At 39.8% G+C, this 24,421-nt stretch overlaps 1 protein-coding gene across 1 annotated transcript in view; it reads right to left on the bottom strand.

The window, feature by feature from the left end:
• Positions 1-24,421, bottom strand: part of WWC2 (WW and C2 domain containing 2) — a 538,330-nt gene that overhangs the window by 374,466 nt on the left and 139,443 nt on the right. The window contains 1 exon segment of the mRNA XM_053700248.1: positions 7,267-7,376. Coding sequence (XP_053556223.1) covers positions 7,267-7,376 — 110 coding nt within the window.

Below are 24,421 nucleotides of genomic sequence, written 5' to 3'. Positions count from 1 at the left end.
CCAACGAGAAAGGAGAAGCCAAGGGTGTAGTGGTGACTGAATTATAATTTAAAAAAATATTTACCTGCCTTAAAAAAAACAGGGCGGGCCGTGGACTGATCACACAACAGAAGAAAGGAATTTATCAGGTAAGCATAAATTATGTTTTCTTCTGTTATGTGTGATCAGTCCACGGGTCATCATTACTTCTGGGATACCAATACCAAAGCAAAAGTACACGGATGACGGGAGGGATAGGCAGGCTCATTATACAGAAGGAACCACTGCCTGAAGAACCTTTCTCCCAAAAATAGCCTCCGAAGAAGCAAAAGTGTCAAATTTGTAAAATTTGGAAAAAGTATGAAGCGAAGACCAAGTTGCAGCCTTGCAAATCTGTTCAACAGAGGCCTCATTCTTAAAGGCCCAAGTGGAAGCCACAGCTCTAGTGGAATGAGCTGTAATTCTTTCAGGAGGCTGCTGTCCAGCAGTCTCATAGGCTAAACGTATTATGCTACGAAGCCAAAAAGAGAGAGAGGTAGCAGAAGCTTTTTGACCTCTCCTCTGTCCAGAATAAACGACAAACAGGGAAGAAGTTTGGCGAAAATCTTTAGTTGCCTGCAAGTAGAACTTGAGGGCACGAACTACATCCAGATTGTGTAGAAGACGTTCCTTCTTTGAAGAAGGATTTGGACACAAGGATGGAACAACAATCTCTTGATTGATATTCCTGTTAGAGACAACCTTAGGTAAGAACCCAGGTTTAGTACGCAGAACTACCTTGTCTGAGTGAAAGATCAGATAAGGAGAATCACAATGTAGGGCTGATAACTCAGAGACTCTTCGAGCCGAGGAAATAGCCATTAAAAATAGAACTTTCCAAGATAACAATTTTATATCAATGGAATGAAGGGGTTCAAACGGAACACCCTGTAAAACGTTAAGAACTAAGTTTAAACTCCATGGCGGAGCAACAGTTTTAAACACAGGCTTGATCCTAGCTAAAGCCTGACAAAAGGCCTGGATGTCTGAATTTTCTGACAGACGCCTGTGTAACAAGATGGACAGAGCTGAGATCTGTCCCTTTAATGAGCTAGCCGATAAACCCTTTTCTAAACCTTCTTGTAGAAAAGACAATATCCTAGGAATCCTAACCTTACTCCAGGAGTAATCTTTGGATTCACACCAGTATAGATATTTACGCCATATTTTATGGTAAATCTTTCTGGTAACAGGCTTCCTAGCCTGTATCAGGGTATCAATAACCGACTCAGAAAAACCACGTTTTGATAAAATCAAGCGTTCAATTTCCAAGCAGTCAGCTTCAGAGAAGTTAGACTTTGATGTTTGAATGGACCCTGAATCAGAAGGTCCTGTCTTAGAGGTAGAGACCAAGGCGGACAGGATGACATGTCCACTAGATCTGCATACCAAGTCCTGCGCGGCCATGCAGGCGCTATTAGAATCACTGATGCTCTCTCCTGTTTGATCTTGGCAATCAATCGAGGAAGCAGCGGGAAGGGTGGAAACACATAAGCCATCCTGAAGTTCCAAGGTGCTGTCAAAGCATCTATCAGAACCGCTCCCGGATCCCTGGATCTGGATCCGTAGCGAGGAAGTTTGGCGTTCTGGCGAGACGCCATGAGATCTATCTCTGGTTTGCCCCAACGTCGAAGTATTTGGGCAAAGACCTCCGGATGAAGTTCCCACTCCCCCGGATGAAGAGTCTGGCGACTCAGGAAATCCGCCTCCCAGTTCTCCACTCCCGGGATGTGGATTGCTGACAGGTGGCAAGAGTGAGACTCTGCCCAGCGAATTATCTTTGATACTTCTATCATTGCTAGGGAGCTTCTTGTCCCTCCCTGATGGTTGATGTAAGCTACAGTCGTGATGTTGTCCGACTGAAACCTGATGAACCCCCGAGTCTTTAACTGGGGCCAAGCTAGAAGGGCATTGAGAACTGCTCTCAATTCCAGAATGTTTATTGGCAGGAGACTTTCCTCCTGACTCCATTGTCCCTGAGCCTTCAGAGAATTCCAGACAGCGCCCCAACCTAGAAGGCTGGCGTCTGTTGTTACAATTGTCCAGTCCGGCCTGCTGAACGGCATCCCCCTGGACAGATGTGGCCGAGAAAGCCACCATAGAAGAGAGTTTCTGGTCTCTTGATCCAGATTCAGAGTGGGGGACAAATCTGAGTAATCCCCATTCCACTGACTCAGCATGCACAATTGCAGCGGTCTGAGATGTAGACGTGCAAAGGGTACTATGTCCATTGCTGCTACCATTAAGCCGATCACCTCCATGCATCGAGCTACTGACGGGAGTTGAATGGAATGAAGGACACGGCATGCATTTAGAAGCTTTGTTAATCTGTCTTCTGTCAGATAAATCTTCATTTCTACAGAATCTATAAGAGTCCCCAAGAATGGAACTCTTGTGAGAGGCAAGAGAGAACTCTTCTTTTCGTTCACTTTCCATCCATGCGACCTTAGAAATGCCAGAACTAACTCTGTATGAGACTTGGCAGTTTGAAAGCTTGAAGCTTGTATCAGAATGTCGTCTAGGTACGGAGCTACCGAAATTCCTCGCGGTCTCAGAACCGCTAGAAGGGCACCCAGAACCTTTGTGAAGATTCTTGGAGCCGTAGCCAATCCGAATGGAAGGGCTACAAACTGGTAATGCCTGTCTAAGAAGGCAAACCTTAGATACCGGTAATGATCTTTGTGAATCGGTATGTGAAGGTAAGCATCCTTTAAATCCACTGTGGTCATGTACTGACCCTTTTGGATCATGGGTAAGATTGTCCGAATAGTTTCCATTTTGAACGATGGAACTCTTAGGAATTTGTTTAGGATCTTTAAATCCAAGATTGGCCTGAAAGTTCCCTCTTTTTTGGGAACCACAAACAGGTTTGAGTAAAACCCTTGTCCTTGTTCCGACCGCGGAACCGGATGGATCACTCCCATTAATAATAGATCTTGTACACAGCGTAGAAACGCGTCTTTCTTTATTTGGTTTGTTGACAACCTTGACAGATGAAATCTCCCTCTTGGAGGAGATAATTTGAAGTCTAGAAGGTATCCCTGAGATATGATCTCTAGCGCCCAGGGATCCTGGACATCTCTTGCCCAAGCCTGGGCGAAGAGAGAGAGTCTGCCCCCCACTAGATCCGGTCCCGGATCGGGGGCCCTCGGTTCATGCTGTCTTAGGGGCAGCAGCAGGTTTTCTGGTCTGCTTGCCCTTATTCCAGGACTGGTTAGGTTTCCAGCCTTGTCTGTAACGAGCAACAGCTCCTTCCTGTTTTGGTGCAGTGGAAGTTGATGCTGCACCTGCTTTGAAATTCCGAAAGGGACGAAAATTAGACTGTCTAGCCTTAGATTTGGCTTTGTCTTGAGGTAGAGCGTGGCCCTTACCTCCTGTAATGTCAGCGATAATTTCTTTCAAACCGGGCCCAAATAAAGTTTGCCCCTTGAAAGGTATATTAAGTAGTTTGGACTTAGAAGTTACATCAGCCGACCAGGATTTTAGCCACAGCGCCCTACGTGCCTGAATGGCGAATCCTGAATTCTTAGCCGTAAGTTTGGTTAAATGTACTACGGCCTCCGAAATGAATGAATTAGCTAGTTTAAGGACTCTAAGCCTGTCCGTAATGTCGTCCAGCATAGCGGAACTAAGGTTCTCTTCCAGAGACTCAATCCAAAAAGCTGCCGCAGCCGTAATCGGCGCGATGCACGCAAGGGGTTGCAATATAAAACCTTGTTGAACAAACATTTTCTTAAGGTAACCCTCTAATTTTTTATCCATAGGATCTGAAAAAGCACAGCTATCCTCCACCGGGATAGTGGTGCGCTTAGCTAAAGTAGAAACTGCTCCCTCCACCTTAGGGACCGTTTGCCATAAGTCCCGTGTGGTGGCGTCTATTGGAAACATCTTTCTAAATATTGGAGGGGGTGAGAACGGCACACCGGGTCTATCCCACTCCTTAGTAACAATTTCAGTTAATCTCTTAGGTATAGGAAAAACGTCAGTACTCGCCGGTACCGCAAAGTATTTATCCAACCTACACATTTTCTCTGGTATTGCAACAGTGTTACAATCGTTAAGAGCCGCTAAGACCTCCCCTAGTAATACACGGAGGTTTTCCAATTTAAATTTAAAATTTGAAATATCTGAATCCAATCTGCTTGGATCAGAACCGTCACCTACAGAATGAAGCTCTCCGTCCTCATGCTCTGCAAGCTGTGACGCAGTATCAGACATGGCCCTAGAATTATCAGCGCACTCTGTTCTCACCCCAGAGTGATCACGCTTGCCTCTTAGTTCTGGTAACTTAGCCAAAACTTCAGTCATAACAGTAGCCATATCTTGTAATGTTATCTGTAATGGCTGCCCAGATGTACTAGGCGCCATAATATCACGCACCTCCCGGGCGGGAGACGCAGGTACTGACACGTGAGGCGAGTTAGACGGCATAACTCTCCCCTCGCTGTTTGGTGAAATTTGTTCAATTTGTACAGATTGGCTTTTATTTAAAGTAGCATCAATACAGTTAGTACATAAATTTCTATTGGGCTCCACCTTGGCATTGGAACAAATGACACAGGTATCTTCCTCTGAATCAGACATGTTTAACACACTAGCAATAAACATGCAACTTGGTTACAATCTTATTTAACAAAAACGTACTGTGCCTCAAAGAAGCACTAAACGATTAAATGACAGTTGAAATAATGAACTGAAAAACAGTTATAGCATCACTCTTTAAAAACAACACAACTTGTTAGCAAAGGTTTGTTCCCATTAGTAAAGTAACACTAATTAAATTTTAAACATAAAAATCACAGAGCAACGTTTTAAAAACAGTCACTACATAAGTCTCACAGCTCTGCTGAGAGAATCTACCTCCCTTCAAAGAAGTTTGAAGACCCCTGAGTTCTGTTAGAGATGAACCGGATCATGCAGAAAATACAAGAGTAACTGACTGGAAATTTTTGATGCGTAGCAAAGAGCGCCAAAAACGGCCCCTCCCCCTCACACACAGCAGTGAGAGACAAACGAAACTGTCATAAACAAACAAGCAAACTGCCAAGTGGAAAAATAATGCCCAAATATTTATTCACTCAGTACCTCAGAAATGCAAACGATTCTACATTCCAGCAAAAACGTTTAACATGAATTAAATACCTATTAAAAGGTTTAATGTACTTTTACAGAGTAATTCCGGTGAAATACCATCCCCAGAACACTGAAGTGTAGAGTATACATACATGTCATTATAACGGTATGGCAGGATTTTCTCATCAATTCCATTCAGAAAATAAAAACTGCTACATACCTCAATGCAGATTCAACTGCCCGCTGTCCCCTGATCTGAAGCTTTTACCTCCCTCAGATGGCCGAGAAACAGCAATATGATCTTAACTACTCCGGTTAAAATCATAAGAAAAAACTCTGGTAGATTCTTCTTCAAACTCTGCCAGAGAAGTAATAACACGCTCCGGTGCTATTGTAAAATAACAAACTTTTGATTGAAGTTATAAAAACTAAGTATAATCACCATAGTCCTCTCACACCTCCTATCTAGTCTTTGGGTGCAAGAGAATGACTGGAGGTGACGTAGAGGGGAGGAGCTATATAGCAACTCTGCTGGGTGAATCCTCTTGCACTTCCTGTAGGGGAGCAGATAATATCCCAGAAGTAATGATGACCCGTGGACTGATCACACATAACAGAAGAAATAAAACCGTTACTGTCTCTTTAAATTTTAAACTGAACACACTTTTTTACTGAATATACGCAAAAGTATGAAGGAAATGTTCAAAATTCACCAAAATTTCACCACAGTGTCATAAAGCCTTAAAAGTATTGCACACCAAATTTGAAAGCTTTAACTCTTAAAATAACGGAACCGGAGCCGTTTTTACATTTAACCCCTATACAGTCCCTGGTATCTGCTTTGCTGAGACCCAACCAAGCCCAGAGGGGAATACGATACCAAATGACGCCTTCAATAAGCTTTTTCAGTGGATCTGAGCTCCTCACACATGCATCTGCATGCCTTGCTTCTCAAAAACAACTGCGCATTAGTGGCGCGAAAATGAGGCTCTGCCTATGACTAGAAAAGGCCCCCAGTGAAAAAGGTGTCCAATACAGTGCCTGTCCGTTTTTTTAACAAAATTGCCAAGATTAAAATAACTCTCCAAAGATATAAACCATTAAATATGCTTATATAGTAATCGTTTTGGCCCAGAAAAATGTCTACCAGTCTTTAAAGCCCTTGTGAAGCCCTTTTATTCTTATATTGAAAATTAAGAAAATGGCTTACCGGATCCCATAGGGAAAATGACAGCTTCCAGCATTACCAAGTCTTGTTAGAAATGTGTCATACCTCAAGCAGCCAAAGTCTGCTCACTGTTTCCCCCAACTGAAGTTAATTCCTCTCAACAGTCCTGTGTGGAAACAGCCATCGATTTTAGTAACGGTTGCTAAAATCATTTTCCTCTTACAAACAGAAATCTTCATCTCTTTTCTGTTTCAGAGTAAATAGTACATACCAGCACTATTTTAAAATAACAAACTCTTGATTGAAGAATAAAAACTACATTTAAACACCAAAAAACTCTGAGCCATCTCCGTGGAGATGTTGCCTGTGCAACGGCAAAGAGAATGACTGGGGAAGGCGGAGCCTAGGAGGGATCATGTGACCAGCTTTGCTGGGCTCTTTGCCATTTCATGTTGGGGAAGAGAATATCCCACAAGTAAGGATGACGCCGTGGACCGGACACACCTATGTTGGAGAAACCTAATTTTTCTTTTGTGATTCAGATATAGCATGTCATTTTATATACCCTTCCAGTTTGATTCTATTATCAAATTTGCTTCATTATCTTGGTCTGCTTTGTTGAACCCAAAAAAGTTTTTTTTTGTTTTTTTTAATAATTGTATGCTCTATCTGAATCATGAAAGAAACATTTTGGTTATAATTTCCCTATAAGATCCATAGTGATGGACTTGAGAGCTGTGCTGTAAAAGGTGTTGGATTTTTTTTATGTAAAAAAAGTAGCACTTATGTGACTTGTTCTGTAAAAAGGGAAGGCATTGTCTAGCAATTAAAAATACACAATAGGGGAAGAAGACAGAACTGTGGGATTGTCCCATACAATACAGGAATGTTGGTTCATTAAAAAAGCACTTAGTAGAACCAACTCTTGCCCACAATAATAATAATATAATTTGTATATTTATAACCATCTCTGCAGATATCAAACTAGAGGTAGTGATTCTACTTACGATTAATATGGTCAATAAAGTAGACTCCAATCTGAGGATCATAGTTAGATTCCCATCCCCAAGGCAGCTCATCTCCAACACAGTCCGCAAACGACAAGGGTTTGGTCAGCCTGCAGCAAAGATGTAGAAGTCAAGCAAAACTTTATTTTTATATTAAGAAACAGAAAAATAAAACGTTGCAAAATATTTAAACTACAATAAAACTAAATTTTCTAAATTTCATGTGTACTACATATAAAAAACATCAATGACTAAAACAAGACTATATATTTCTCATTTAAAGGGAATTTTCTTCCCTCTAATGTGTACCCAATGGTTAATTTTACCTGTGGGTTGGCAACCACATAATATATTTTTATTTCTTGTTTGAAATAGCTGTTTTTTTCCTGTTCATATCCCCAACTATATTGAAGATATGAGTAACAATAATTTTCTCTGTAGAAAAGTGACATAAATAGCAGACAATAGCACTGATTACTCTTCCATATAATCCAGAGAGCTGGTTGTGTTTATTCAAACCTACCCCAGCCATAATTAGCATCCCAATACTTAACATATATAAGATTAGCATGTCTGCTTTACTTACAGACTCAGCCTGTTGTTATGGGCATTTCCGTTTAGAACAACAGGCGATGGTGTTAAATTGTGTTAAGGAGCAAAACAGCTATTTCAAAAATAAGAATGAAGGAACAATTTCCTATACATTTATTACTCTAAGCATAACAAGTCATTTGTAACACATTAAGGGGAAACACATTTTATAGTACAGCGTCCCTTTAAAAACAATAATATACGAGGACCCAAAACAGCTAGAATAGCCTCTCAACTATTAAAACAACACAAACAGCTAGGGGGAGTGGGGGTGCCCAATTTGTTAGACTACTATCAGGCAGCTAGGTTGTCACAAATTACGCTGATAAGCAAAAACTGTCGAGAAATAACTTGGACTAGACTAGAGGCAGACTTAGCTGGGGTGAATGATCCAGCCACGATTGTTTGGAACACCTCAAACACTACAAACAAAACACTATACAAACTCAAGGTGACAGAGGAGTCCAAACATATGTGGCAATACCTCACATCTTCTCTAGGCCTCATACCCAAGGGTACTAAGATAATACCACTGTGTGCGATACTTCCTGCAGAATTTCAAACACTAATATGTAAGTGGGAAAATAAGGGCCTCTACAGAGTTGCAGACTTTTTAGATAAAGGTAAAATGCTCACATACACCCAACTGAAAGATAAACTTCAGCCGGACACCTTACATTGGTTCCTATATCTTCAGATATCCACCACAATATACAAATAGAGACAAAACAAACCATTAAACACATACACTACAACAGAACGCATTATTGCAACCCCAGGTAGAAATAAAAAACTAATATCACAACTGTACTTGGCAATACAAGATGCAAAAAAGGCTCCAAATTGCGCTTCATGAGAATTGGGAAAGAGACTTAGGTGAAACATATGATGATGACAGATGGACACAAATACTTTCTAGGATTAGCAAGGGGCTGATATGCGCAGACCTTATCGAAAATTCTATTAAAACATCTAACAGGTGGTATCTTACACCCATAAGAACTGCACATTATACATTGCAGAAAAGTAGACTCTGTTACAGAGGCTGTGCAGAAATTGGAAATTATATGCATATGTGGTGGGAATGTGGGGAGGTTAAACAAATTTGGAACAAACTATCTAAATTGATAAGTATCCTATTAGATAAATCTATGACGCTAACGGCGGTGCAGGCTCTCTTGCATGTTTCACATGAATCCTTAAACTTAGCTACCAATATATTCATAAATATTCTTTGTACAACCACGAGGATATGTATAGCCAAACACTGGAGAACAGGTTCACCAACATGGTCAGAAGTGATTAACAGGTTAGATAATATATATGCTATGTCAGAATCTGCCTCTTGGTTGCAGGATAAAACAACACATTTCCAAAAGATTTGGGTCCACTGGATCATGAACTGAGATAATAAGGGAAATTTAAGTCTTTCAAGAGTTATAACACGATAGGGGATCTCTCCTAAACTTATTGCCACTAAGTCTTTTATGGGGAACATATATACATCTTAGATACAATTTGATGGTTCTCTCTCTGCTCGACGGAAAAGGTTATACAGTTATGAGTTTATTGTTTTAAAAGTTTCAAAAGTTTATGTTTAATGTTTATAATTATTAAAATAAAAGGAAAACACATTAGAAAAGGGAGGGGAAGGAAGACTATAGATAATTTTGTTCCTACTTCAGGAAAATAAATAGGACCTCATATATTTCCTACACCTGAAGGTAACTTCAGTAGGTGGGAGCTTTTCCTAGGACTCTATGGACTTTCAGAGATTTCAGTAATGATGGAGATACATTGGGAAAGCCGGATGGATATACTAATTGCTGAGAGAAGTTGTTTCATCCTCCAACTCTTTTTCATGTTGTTTGAGACAGATATATGGAATTATAAAACTTTAGCGAACATGATAAGAGGTCCTGAAACTGTAACAATGAATATAAATATGTTTATCTGAACTAGGGGCATGATGTATTAGATATGTCTCGTCTTCCTTTCTGACAATAAAGATTATTTCAACTAAAAACAATAATAAATAAGGTAAAATTGCACAGATGTGTACAGATTACTTCAAATTTATTAAATTAAAGTTATCTTTTAATTGTATTCTTGTGGTTGAATGGTTTTATTTTCTCCTTTAAAATCTCACATAAAGCTGAAAGAAAGAATTACATAAATTATTTATAAAACAGCAACATGTACATAAAATCAAGCAGATGTAATTTGCTCAATAAATCTTTGTGAGGGATTGCGACTGTCACATATGGAAACGAAGCTCATTCCTTTAGCAATGCTTTTTACAGAAGAATGCTTAGAATACAGAAATCCCAGTGATGGAACGCCTGTCAGAGCTGTCCCAAATCACTGGAATAATGAGTTCACAAGGAATGCTAAATGTTCACAACATAGTGAAGAATTGTTTCTAACAGCCCTGACAAGCTGAAGATACTGTTCTAGTGATTTACCCTTCTTAGCTCTCAACTGTATCGTGTTAGGCCATACTTCATGATTTTCTGCTGGGCATGGTGGACTTAAACGCTCTTTACCTTTACCTATGCAGAATTTAAGGCAAACATGCTAATTACAAAACAATAGACTGAATATGCCCAACGCTATAAGCCCCTTAAAGGGATAGGAAAGTCAAAATTAAATTTGCATGATTCAGATAGAACATGCAATTATAAGACACTTTGAAATTCACTTCTATTTTCAAATGTACATTGTTCTCTTAGTACCCTTCAAGGGACATAAAACCATGTTTTCTTTCATGATTCAGTATACATTTTTTATCAATTTTACAATTTATTTCTATTATCAAATTTGCTTAATTCTTGTTATTCTTTGTTAAAGGAGAAACTCCTCACTACTAGAAGTTAGATAAACACAACAGGTGAGCCAATGACAAAAGGCATATATCTGCAGCCACAAATCAGCATCTAGTTCTCAGTAGAGTATTGCTACTCCTGAGCCTGTATATGTATCCTTTTCAACAAAAGATACTAAGAGAAAGAAGCAAGTTAGAAAATATTAGGAAATTGGAAAGTTGATTAAAACTGCATGCTCTATATAAGCAATAACAATTTAATTCTGACTTTACTATCCCTTTAAGTGTTTTTGCTTAAAAAGTCACACATTTGGTTAATTGAATTTTGTTAATTAAAAAAAAAAAAAAAAACTAGCCTAAAACTAATTTAATGGTAATTTGAAAACCAAAAGAGCAAACTATATATATATTATGGGATAATTACCCTATGGTTTCGCTTAACAGAAAAACAAGCCACTACTTCAGAATTATGGAACAGATATTATAAATAAACGTGTAAAAAAATATATACTGGTTCACTAAAACATCTGATAATTAAATAGTTATTTGTTCTTTTGCTTTTTTATTATGTGTTTATTAAGTGGATGTTTCTGTTTTTTATTTTTGTAGAGCATGTCAGTGTTGAGCATTATATTTGTGGGAGTTATCTTTGTCAACCAGTAAGCTTCTCATAGCCCAGTTATACACAAACATGCACTTCCTGTTAGTTTGAAAATCAAAATAATGTTGTTCTTTTAAGGGACATTAAGCAGTAAAGACATTGTATAAAGATAGTATTGAGTTCATTCCCTGCCTCCCTCTAGTCATGGGTGCCATCTTGTAAAAATGTATCTTTCACTACATTCCAGTGCTGCTGTATTTGCACAGGTGCAGTAACTCTCTTTCAGATACCTGCAGTGTAACCTAGGTTCCATAATGCAGCACCCATGATTAGAGGGATTTTTATAAGTCTTTAGTGTACCTTTAATAGTTGTTCATGCAAAAACAGGGTTAAAAAGTGCTCATGAGATATTTCTTTTAAAATATCAATTTTTTATAAAGGCTACGATAAGCTTTGTTAGTCATTTACTTCTACTAAATTCTACAAATGTCATCTGTTATCAGGTAATATAATAAATGCAAAAAATATGAGCTACAGTGCAATACAGAACAATACAGAACAGTCTAAGAACAGTCTAAGCATCACGCTAATGCTATTACAACTGTAATGGATTTAGAAAACCCCAGAACCCCTACACAAGACATCATGAATGGTCACATTTCACAGGTTGATTAAACGTTTCTAGTCATCAAAGTTAAATATTGCATATTCCAGACAGGCATGTGACCTGATGACATTATATGACCCAGAGTCTCAGGATTTCACACTTCAGTAGTTATAACACACACAAAAACACCATATAAAGTAATCCTTCACTGACTAAAACTTTTCCTTCTGCACTAGCACTTCTCCCCCACCGGTCCCAGGGATGTGCAGTCAGGAGAGGCAGGGTCTCACCTGTCATGAAAAGAAAATAATGTTAAAGTAAAATAAAAAATAAATAAAACAAAGTACCACATTTTCTGACCTTAGCTGCAAATACATGGAGAGAGGTAGTGACCAGCTCAGCCTCCCTCGAATGTGCATAAATATTTTTTATTTTTGTGTATTAGGCTGTGTTTCTTTGTGTCAGTGTGTCTAAGAGTGTGCATCTGAGTCTTTCTATGTGAGTGTCTGTAAGTGTTTTTGTGTCTTTTAATGTGTGCGTTTGTGTGTGTCTCAGGAATAATATTTTTTAGTGTGTGTGTGTGTGTGAGTATTTCTGAGTGTCTGTTAACGAGTACATTTTTCTATGTGTCTGTGTGTGTGTCTTTGAATGTTTCTGTTTGTGTATGTCTATAAGTGTGTGTGTGTGCCTTTGAAAGTTTGTGTGTACCTGAGTGTTTCTGCAGACTCAAGTATCCAACAATTGAACCTCTATCGACTTCATATGTGTGTTTATCTGGCTCCTCACCAGCTACTGACCTCACCGCAGACACCTCTATTATTTTCTTTCTGTCAAACTAGACAGAACAAGCTATGTTTGCATATGGAACCTAGAAGTGTTTGATGCAGATTGGTTGAAGCTGTTACAGGATGCTGGTCCTAGTTTTAATTTCCTCATAAAATGGCTTAGAAGGAGCCTGAACACCATGGAGTGTTACACAGAATTAAAGGGACATGGAAGCTAAATTAAATGTTGATGGTTTATGATTTAAAAAGTGTGTACATTTAAAAAAAAAAAAAAAAACTGTCTTAACTACTTCTATTATAAAATGTATCTATAATAATAAATTATTATTAAATTAATATAATATAATAATAAATGTATTTATCTTTCTATTTGTGTCCTTGGTTTAAACTCATCTCTTTCCCATGAGGTCATATTAAGGTATTATAAGAGTGCACTGCGTATGTGCCTTGAGTACCATGTGGCAGCATTGAGCGTTTCAATGTTATACAAGTTAATGAACACATTAATGAACAATTTAATGAACACATGCTCTGAGTCCCAGTGCTTACACCATGTATACAAGAGCTAGGGTTGCCACCTGTCCGGGAAAGATGGACAGTTAGGGTTTGAAACTGAGTAAGGACCGGAAATGCAAATGTCCAAGTTTGGGGGAACAGCCATAGTCAAAAAGATGACATTGTGAATTTACAACATACTGCAAATGACATGTGTCTTTGTGTGGGAGTGTGTCTGTTGTGTACCTGTGTTTAAGTGTCTTTAAGTGTCTTTGTGTTTGTCAGTGTCTTTTTGTGTGTGTGTGAGTCTGTGTGGTAGAGTGAGTGTATTAGTGTGTGTGTGTGTGTGTGTGTGAGAATGTGTGTGAGTGTTAGTGTCTTACTGTGTGTGTGTGTCTTTGTGAGTGTGTATTAGTGTGTAAGAGTGTGTGTGTGAGATAGAGTGTGTGAGTATAAATGTCTATGTGCGAGTTTGTGTTAATGTGCTATTATACAGAGGGCTAGATTTATGAAGCCCCTACGGCAGCAAGTTCTCATAAGAACTTGCTTGCCGTGATTTATCAAGCAGTGGTCACCAGACCGCTGCTTCCCTGCGATCTTCGCCACCTCTAAACTGGCGAAATTCAATCTCCTCGGTCGAGTCCGACCGAGGAGATTGACAGCTCCTGCCTGCGCATGATTGGCTGTGCGCGGGCAGGGGGCGGGATTGCACGTGAGCGCAAAATTGCGCTCGTGTGTAATGCCAAATACCTGCGGGTAATTTCGCCCCGCCACAGGCGAGCTGAGGCGTACAGGGGCGCGTATACGCGCCCCTGTACGCCTCAGCTATAATAAATCTAGCCTATAGTGTATATTCTGCACTGTGCACAGCGCAAGAGTATTCTGGCCTGAACATGCAGGAGGAAAGTGCTGATGACAAACTGGTTGTTGCAAGAAACTGTGCTACTTTTTACTGAGGGACTCAGCACTTTCTCTGTTTGTATACCTGCAACTACATTTTTTTAACATTCACAAATGCAAAGTAGATTTCCTGAGACCTCTTACAAGCTTGGGGCAGTCATTTACAAATGACCGTTTGCAGAGGGATCACATGACTTATCATACTATCTCTGTGTAGAATGTTACAGGTTTAGGAAAAATGACCCATATTTTACCATGAAGCAGCTAGAGTGGAAGTGAGACAATCACATTTTTAAAATGTATTTTATACCAAAAGCAGGGCAAATTGAATATTAAAAATAAAAAAGAGATATGCATTATTAGTCAAAAGACATAGACGATAAAAACATTATCTGGTTTTAACTACCTTAGTGGAGGGATGATTCCATGTTGTCCACCTTTACAAGGAGAGGTCATACTCATCTTGTGGTATCAAATAGCAATGATCCTCAAAGCAATACTAACCAGGTTACTGTTATTATTATCTTTGTTATGCACACACAGATTCCACAGCATGGTTCAGGAGATGCAATAATAATTCAAAACACAGAATGCAGACTGGGGCAGAAAGATTGCAGAGCCCATCTCCTCAGAGTTTAAAATCTAATCTCTAACCGTAACATTACTCATCCCTCTACTTAATAGAGAGGAGGCCATGAATGCCACGTCAAATTTCAAAGTCCCTATCTCCATCCATCCCACTTTGCAGGTGGTCACTGTGGTAACAAAGGTCATCTACACCACTAGATACTAGGGAGTTAGTTATTTTCTTTTGTTTTTAAAGGGGCAGGGTTATTTCAAAACACCAATCTCCTCCTGTAACAACCCATTCAAAGGGGTATAAGATCCCATTTAGCAAAGTATTGAGGGATCTCATGTCCCTCCCACTTGAAGGTGGTTGCCATGTAAAAGACAATCGCCTACTTTGCTTATTTTATCTAAAGACATACACCACAGACACAAAGGAAATAGGGCATCCTCCTGTTATTTCCATAGCAAACACATCCTTTTCTTTCTACTTTTTTATAAATAAAACAAATTTAAAACAATGCAAAAGCACAAAAACGTCAGAGGCACAACATTAAACGGCTTTGTACAACTACAATAGAATGGTTACTACTTACCTTGCTTTTGTTTTTCCTCTTGTGCTCCAGTTCTCTTCAAAGCTTTTCTCTTATTTTAACCCCTTACGGGTGCCAGTTGGTAAAGCTCCACATCTTCTTTATGTCATGGAACTTAAAAACTGGAAAAATGTTGTTACCCCACTCTGTTTTGTGTGTGCTAATCTGAAGTTCATTATACATCAGTGGAAAAGCTGGCAGCATCAGTGATCTGAGAATACTCATCACTTCTGTTACACAGTGCAAGAATAAGTGAGCTACAAGTATGAAGATTTAGAGTTTCGTCAACCAACACCCGTAAGGGGTTAAATTAGGAAAGGCCCAGGAGGTAAAACAATGGCATGGTGAGTGATATTGTGTTCAGCAGTTTAAAGGACCACTAAATACAGCAGAATAGCATAATCAATAAATGCATAATAAATAGACCATGCAAACACACTTCATTTGAATTTCACATAAGTAATAGATTTTTTTCTGACAAATCTCAAAGTTAGTTTTATTTTCCTTCCCACTGCGTCATGTAACAGCCATCAGCCAATCACAAAATGCATATTTGTTTATTCTGTGAGTCTTCCATATAATCAGTAGGTGCTGGTGCAAGATTCACAGAAATTGCGCATATAAAACGATTGTGCATATTTAAATAATGGATAAAACTGTGTGCTCTATCTGAATCATGAAAGTTTAATTTTGACTTTAGTGGTCCTTTAATGTCCCTTTAAAAGAGATAAACCCAAGAGGGTATGTAAGCATTCACATTAGTAATCTGTTGAAAAGCACTAGAATAGAAATAGGAAAAAATGGTTGTAAAGGAAATCGGCAAACCCTTCTTCAAAACACCACAATAGGAAAGTTGACCCTTTTTTTTTTAAAGAAGAGCTAGTCCCATTTTTTTATTTTGTGATCATACATTCAGGTAATTAAATTATCACCACGACAACAACAATCGCCGGACACATAATTTCAGCCAAGTGTAAATGCTTTTAAAATCAATAGCCAACTCTACCACCATTTGCCTTATTTGGAGTAGTCAATCTTGGGCAGACAACAAGGCTAGTCAATTTTATAATGTAAGTATAAAGTACAATCAGTCCCCAGGTTATGAACAAGACAGTTTCTTGGAACAGGCACTTTTTTTTAGGTGAAACTCTAGCCAAACATTTTTTTAAGTTTTGTATAGCATAGGGAAAAGTTTGTTTGTATCTGTGCCCCTTTTCAGAAAATTACACATCACTTTTTGTCCATGTGACAATTGGATTTGAGTATTTTGGGCTATCCTGGAAAGAAGGATTTGCGATAAAGCTCTATTTTCTCCGTTTTAAGCACAACCCGCACTTACAGTCGGATGTCTGTAAACTAGGGACTGCCTGTACATGCTTTTGCAGTTGTTATCAGTTAAAGACAAGGAAATATGTAGCAGGGTTAGCTTGAGAAGTCAGCAGGGAAATCACCAATTTTCACAGCTAAATTACATGAAAAGGGGGACAAAAATGAAAGTATGTTGCAAAGTTGATTCAATACACATAAATAAAAATAATATTTAAAATGTGTTTACTGTCCCTTTAAAAAATGTGGTCATGTATCCATACTATTATCATAACAATAGCAAAAACTAGGAGAGGTTCTGAGTTATCTGTCCCACAGAAATAAAAATTCACCTTCAGCTACTGATAAGTTTCATGTAGGCAAAAGAATTAATAAATCATTAGAGATTTAGTTAATGTGGCACTGCACCTAATTACAGGAAACACCTTTACCAACAACTGGATGGAATGTTAGGAATTTCTGGCAGAGTTTCCACATCCAAAGGTCATTACACAGCTCAAATGAAATCAGTTGACCTATGAACCTAATATAAGAAAAAAAACCTAGGAAAACTTGTTTTCTAGCTGCTCAGAAAATCTAACTAAAAAACAAACAAAAAAAAAATATACACTTTATTAATAAATATTTCCATTACCCCCCATTAATGTGTTTTTCCATGAAAACTAGTAGTTTATTTCATAGAAGTTAGACACAAGCATTATAAGTAAAAAGAAAACCACATGTAGCATATTTATTGTCTGGACTTGAAAATATTACCCATAACAGCTTTCAATTCATATTCAAATATCCAGCTTTACACACACACTGCACGATTATGTTAAAGTGATTGTAAAGTTTAATGAATTAAAGCCTAGTATCTAAAAATACTCTTAAAAACAGTGGCACTTTAATTCATTAAACTTTACTTTACCTTTTCGTTACAGTAATCAGACCGGCAATCCCTTGCCCGAATCTTCTTCTGTATTTTGCATATGGATGACGAATCCGGCTTCCTCCAATCTTTGCGTACCCCACAATCTGGATGCCAATGGGGGTATGCAACGATTGGAGGAAGCCGGATTCATCATTGATCTGCAAAATACAGAAGAAGATGAGGGCGGAGGATTGATGGTCTGTTTACAGTAACAAAAACAGAATTTATGCTTACCTGATAAATTACTTTCTCCAACGGTGTGTCCGGTCCACGGCGTCATCCTTACTTGTGGGAATATCTCTTCCCCAACAGGAAATGGCAAAGAGTCCCAGCAAAGCTGGCCATATAGTCCCTCCTAGGCTCCGCCCACCCCAGTCATTCGACCGACGGACAGGAGGAAAAATATAGGAGAAACCATATGGTACCGTGGTGACTGTAGTTAGAGAAAATAATTCATCAGACCTGATTAAAAAACCAGGGCGGGCCGTGGACCGGACACACCGTTGGAGAAAGTAATTTATCAGGTAAGCATAAATTCTGTTTTCTCCAACATTGGTGTGTCCGGTCCACGGCGTCATCCTTACTTGTGGGAACCAATACCAAAGCTTTAGGACACGGATGAAGGGAGGGAGCAAATCAGGTTACCTAAACGGAAGGCACCACGGCTTGCAAAACCTTTCTCCCAAAAATAGCCTCCGAAGAAGCAAAAGTATCAAATTTGTAAAATTTGGCAAAAGTGTGCAGTGAAGACCAAGTCGCTGCCTTACATATCTGATCAACAGAAGCCTCGTTCTTGAAGGCCCATGTGGAAGCCACAGCCCTAGTGGAGTGAGCTGTGATTCTTTCAGGAGGCTGCCATCCGGCAGTCTCGTAAGCCAATCGGATGATGCTTTTAAGCTAAAAGGAAAGAGAGGTAGAAGTCGCTTTTTGACCTCTCCTTTTACCAGAATAGACGACAAACAGAGAAGATGTTTGTCTGAAATCTTTTGTAGCTTCTAAATAGAATTTTAGAGCACGGACTACGTCCAAATTGTGTAACAAACGTTCCTTCTTTGAAACTGGATTCGGACACAAAGAAGGTACAACTATCTCCTGGTTAATATTTTTGTTAGAAACAACCTTTGGAAGAAAACCAGGCTTAGTACGCAAAACCACCTTATCTGCATGGAACACCAGATAGGGCGGAGAACACTGCAGAGCAGATAACTCTGAAACTCTTCTAGCAGAAGAAATAGCAACCAAAAACAAAACTTTCCAAGATAACAACTTAATATCTATGGAATGTAGAGGTTCAAACGGAACCCCTTGAAGAACTGAAAGAACTAGATTTAAACTCCAGGGAGGAGTCAAAGGTCTGTAAACAGGCTTGATCCTAACCAGAGCCTGAACAAATGCTTGAACATCTAGCATAGCTGCCAGTCGTTTGTGTAGTAAGACAGATAAAGCAGAAATCTGTCCCTTTAGAGAACTCGCAGATAATCCTTTATCCAAACCTTCTTGCAGAAAGGAAAGAATCTTAGGAATTTTTATCTTATTCCATGGGAATCCCTTGGATTCACACCAGCAGATATATCTTTTCCATATTTTATGGTAAATCTTTCTAGTTACCGGTTTTCTGGCCTGAACCAGAGTATCTATCACAGAATCTGAAAACCCACGCTTTGATAGAATCAAGCGTTCAATCTCCAAGCCGTCAGCTAGAGGGAGACCAGATTTGGATGTTCGAATGGACCCTGAACAAGAAGGTCCTGTCTCAAAGGTAGCTTCCATGGTGGAACCGATGACATATTCACCAGGTCTGCATACCAAGTCCTGCGTGGCCACACAGGAGCTATCAAGATCACCGAGGCCCTCTCCTGTTTGATCCTGGCTACCAGCCTGGGAATGAGAGGAAACGGTGGAAACACATAAGCTAGGTTGAAGGTCCAAGGCGCTACTAGTGCATCCACTAGAGTCGCCTTGGGATCCCTGGATCTGGACCCGTAGCAAGGAACCTTGAAGTTCTGACGAGACGCCATCAGATCCATGTCTGGAATGCCCCATAATTGAGTCAACTGGGCAAAAATCTCCGGGTGGAGTTCCCACTCCCCCGGATGGAATGTCTGACGGCTCAGATAATCCGCTTCCCAGTTTTCCACACCTGGGATGTGGATCGCAGATAGATGGCAGGAGTGATCCTCCGCCCATTGTATTATTTTGGTCACTTCTTTCATCCCCAGGGAACTCCTTGTTCCCCCCTGATGATTGATATACGCAACAGTCGTCATGTTGTCTGATTGGAATCTTATGAATCTGGCCTTTGCAAGCTGAGGCCAAGCCCTGAGAGCATTGAATATCGCTCTTAGTTCCAGAATGTTTATCGGGAGAAGAGACTCTTCCCGAGACCATAGTCCCTGAGCTTTCAGGGATTCCCAGACCGCACCCCAGCCCACTAGACTGGCGTCGGTCGTGACAATGACCCACTCTGGTCTCCACCAACGGAGTGAATCTCTGGTCTTCTGATCTACTTGAATCACTGGAGACAAGTCTGTATAGTCCCCATTCCACTGTTTCAGCATGCACAGTTGTAATGGTCTTAGATGAATTCGCGCAAAAGGAACTATGTCCATTGCTGCAACCATCAACCCTACTACTTCCATGCACTGAGCTATGGAAGGACGTGGAACAGAATGAAGAACTTGACAAGTGCTTAGAAGTTTTGACTTTCTGACATCTGACAACCTCATTTCTAAGGAATCTATTATTGTTCCCAAGAAGGGAACTCTTGTTGACGGAGACAGAGAACTTTTTTCTATGTTCACCTTCCATCCGTGAGATCTGAGAAAGGCCAGAACGATGTCTGTATGAGCCTTTGCTTTTGAAAGAGACGACGCTTGTATTAGAATGTCGTCCAAGTAAGGTACTACTGCAATGCCCCTCGGTCTTAGAACCGCTAGAAGGGACCCGAGTACCTTTGTGAAAATCCTTGGAGCAGTGGCTAATCCGAATGGGAGGGCCACAAACTGGTAATGTTTGTCCAGAAAGGCGAACCTTAGGAACTGATGATGTTCTTTGTGGATAGGAATATGTAGGTACGCATCCTTTAGATCCACGGTAGTCATAAATTGACCTTCCTGGATAGTGGGTAGAATCGTTCGAATGGTTTCCATCTTGAACGATGGTACCCTGAGAAATTTGTTTAGGATCTTTAAATCCAGAATTGGTCTGAAGGTTCCCTCTTTTTTGGGAACTACGAACAGATTTGAGTAAAATCCCATTCCTTGTTCCGTAATTGGAACTGGGTGTATCACTCCCATCTTTAACAGGTCTTCTACACAATGTAAGAACGCCTGTCTCTTTATTTGGTTTGAGGATAAGTGAGACATGTGGAACCTTCCCCTTGGGGGTAGTTCCTTGAATTCCAGAAGATAACCCTGAGAAACTATTTCTAGCGTCCAGGGATCCTGAACATCTCTTGCCCAAGCCTGAGCAAAGAGAGAGAGTCTGCCCCCCACTAGATCCGGTCCCGGATCGGGGGCTACTCCTTCATGCTGTTTTGTTAGCGGTAGCAGGCTTCTTGGTCTGCTTACCCTTGTTCCAGCCTTGCATCGGTTTCCAGGCTGGTTTGGACTGTGAGGCCTCTTGCTTAGAGGATGCAGAATTAGAGGCCGGTCCGTTCCTGAAATTACGAAAGGAACGAAAATTAGACTTATTCTTGGCCTTGAAAGGCCTATCTTGTGGGAGGGCGTGGCCCTTTCCCCCAGTGATGTCTGAGATAATCTCTTTCAATTCTGGTCCAAAGAGAGTTTTACCCTTGAAGGGGATGTTAAGTAATTTTGTCTTGGATGATACATCCGCTGACCAAGACTTTAGCCAAAGCGCTCTGCGCGCCACAATTGCAAACCCTGAATTTTTTGCCGCTAATCTAGCTAATTGCAAAGCGGCATCTAAAATAAAAGAGTTAGCCAACTTAAGTGCGTGAACTCTGTCCATAACCTCCTCATATGGAGTCTCTCTACTGAGCGACTTTTCTAGTTCCTCGAACCAGAACCACGCTGCTGTAGTGACAGGAACAATGCACAAAATGGGTTGTAGAAGGTAACCTTGCTGTACAAAAATCTTTTTAAGCAAACCTTCCAATTTTTTATCCATAGGATCTTTGAAAGCACAACTATCCTCGATAGGGATAGTAGTGCGCTTGTTTAGAGTAGAAACTGCCCCCTCGACCTTAGGGACTGTCTGCCATAAGTCCTTTCTGGGGTCGACCATAGGAAATAATTTCTTAAATATAGGAGGGGGAACAAAAGGTATGCCGGGCTTCTCCCACTCCTTATTCACTATGTCCGCCACCCGCTTGGGTATAGGAAAAGCGTCGGGGTGCACCGGAACCTCTAGGAACTTGTCCATCTTGCATAATTTTTCTGGAATGACCAAATTGTCACAATCATCCAGAGTAGATAACACCTCCTTAAGCAGTGCGCGGAGATGTTCTAATTTAAATTTAAATGTCACGACATCAGGTTCAGCCTGTTGAGAATTTTTTTCTGAATCTGAAATTTCCCCATCTGACAAAACCTCCCTCATGGCCCCTTCAGATTGGTGTGAGGGTATGACAGAACAGTTATCATCAGCGCCCTCCTGCTCTTCAGTGTTTAAAACAGAGCAATCGCGCTTTCTCTGATATGCAGGCATTTTGGATAAAATATTTGCTATGGAGTTATCCATTACAGCCGTCAATTGTTGCATGGTAATAAGCATTGGCGCGCTAGAAGTACTAGGGGCCTCCTGCGTGGGCAAAACTGGTGTAGACACAGAAGGAGATGATGTAGAACCATGTCTACTCCCTTCATCTGAGGAATCATCTTGGGCAATTTCATTATCTGTGGCAGTACTGTCCTTACTTTGTTTGGACGCTATGGCACAATTATCACACAATTTTGAAGGGGGAGACACATTGGCTTTCATACATATAGAACATAGCTTATCTGAAGGCACAGACATGTTAAACAGGCTTAAACTTGTCAATAAAGCACAAAAACCGTTTTAAAACAAAACCGTTACTGTCTCTTTAAATTTTAAACAGAGCACACTTTATTACTGAATATGTGAAAAAATATGAAGGAATTGTTCAAAATTTACCAAAATTTCACCACAGTGTCTTAAAGCATTAAAATTATTGCACACCAATTTTCAGAGCTTTAACCCTTAAAATAACGAAACCGGAGCCGGTTACAGATTTAACCCCTATACAGTCCCAGCTACAGCCTTTGCTGTGACTTTACCAAGCCCAGAGGGGAATACGATACCAAATGACGCCTTCTAGGAACTTTTCCAACTACTTTCAGGTCCTCACACATGCATCTGCATGTCTTGCTCTCAAAAACAACTGCGCAGTAATGGCGCGAAAATGAGGCTCAGCCTACAACTGGGAAGGCCCTTCCTGACTGGAAAAGGTGTCTAACATAGTGCCTGACGTTAAAAAACGTTCCCCAAGTTTATAAGTGTGAATTATCAGCATAAACATGTATAAAATGTCCAAATAAAGCAATCGATTTAGCCCATAAAAGTGTCTACCAGTTTTATAGCCCATATTAAGCCCTTTATTCTGTTTGAGACTAAGAAAATGGCTTACCGGTCCCCATGAGGGGAAATGACAGCCTTCCAGCATTACACAGTCTTGTTAGAAATATGTCTAGTCATACCTTAAGCAGAAAAGTCTGCTAACTGTTTCCCCAACTGAAGTTACTTCATCTCAACAGTCCTATGGGGAAACAGCAATCGATTTTAGTTACTGTCTGCTAAAATCTTCTTCCTCTCACAAACAGAAATCTTCATCTTTTTCTGTTTCAGAGTAAATAGTACATACCAGCACTATTTTAAAATAACAAACTCTTGATAGTAGAATAAAAAAACTACAACTAAAACACCACATACTCTTAACCATCTCCGTGGAGATGTTGCCTGTGCAACGGCAAAGAGAATGACTGGGGTGGGCGGAGCCTAGGAGGGACTATATGGCCAGCTTTGCTGGGACTCTTTGCCATTTCCTGTTGGGGAAGAGATATTCCCACAAGTAAGGATGACGCCGTGGACCGGACACACCAATGTTGGAGAAAAGGAAGTTTTTGTTTTTTTTCTTAAAAAGCGGCATTGTAAAGTTTAACAAATTAAAGTGGCCCTGTTTTTAAAAGTATTTTTAGATACTGTGCTTTAAATTCATTAAACTTTACAATCACTTTAAGTAGATTACTTTCATCTTCAGTATTTACTCTGAAAAGTCGCCATATTCCGAAGGAAGATTAAGGACACAGTGACATGGTAATATTTACAAAGACAAAAAAGGGGTAGAGAGGGCTTTCTCATAAGTTGAAATCTGATGTACATCTAGGATTGCCGCCATGTTCTCCTGGACACTTATGAGTTACACATGCTGCAGGGTGGAACATGTGCTGTTCATTAGCACTATTCATGTGATGTCTAGAGGCACAATACATGTTCCTCCCTGCTTACTCTGCAACATGTGTAACTCATAAGTGCCCAGGAAAACATGGTGGCAATCCTATGTACATAACCTTACATCCTGAACATGTCCAGTAGTAGAAACTACTTTAAATGAATGTGTCTTTGCGGAATCTGTTGGCGCTCTACAAATAACCGATAATAATAATAACAACAGTCTATCATGCATATGAAAGAGAAGCATTCACACATCAACAATATTTTTTTTATTTTTTTGCCTGAAAAATGTTAAGACACTTTAAAACTCACTTGAAATGAATCCGGCTGTAGTATTGGTTTTGTACTTTGTAATTCTTACTGGTTCATAAAGACAAATTGTCTGCACAACAAGAAATGATTATTCCAGACAGAAATATGAATTTAAAAACAAAAGCTGAAATACATTTGTTATGCCTCTTTCACATGAAAAACACAAAAGTTGACTAAAATGTAAAGTGACCATACGTACTGGATTT

This window comes from Bombina bombina, chromosome 2 (assembly GCF_027579735.1).
Source record: "Bombina bombina isolate aBomBom1 chromosome 2, aBomBom1.pri, whole genome shotgun sequence".
NCBI lineage: Eukaryota > Metazoa > Chordata > Amphibia > Anura > Bombinatoridae > Bombina > Bombina bombina.
Note: the sequence above shows the minus strand (reverse complement) of the source record. Positions and strands in the feature narration are given on the sequence as shown.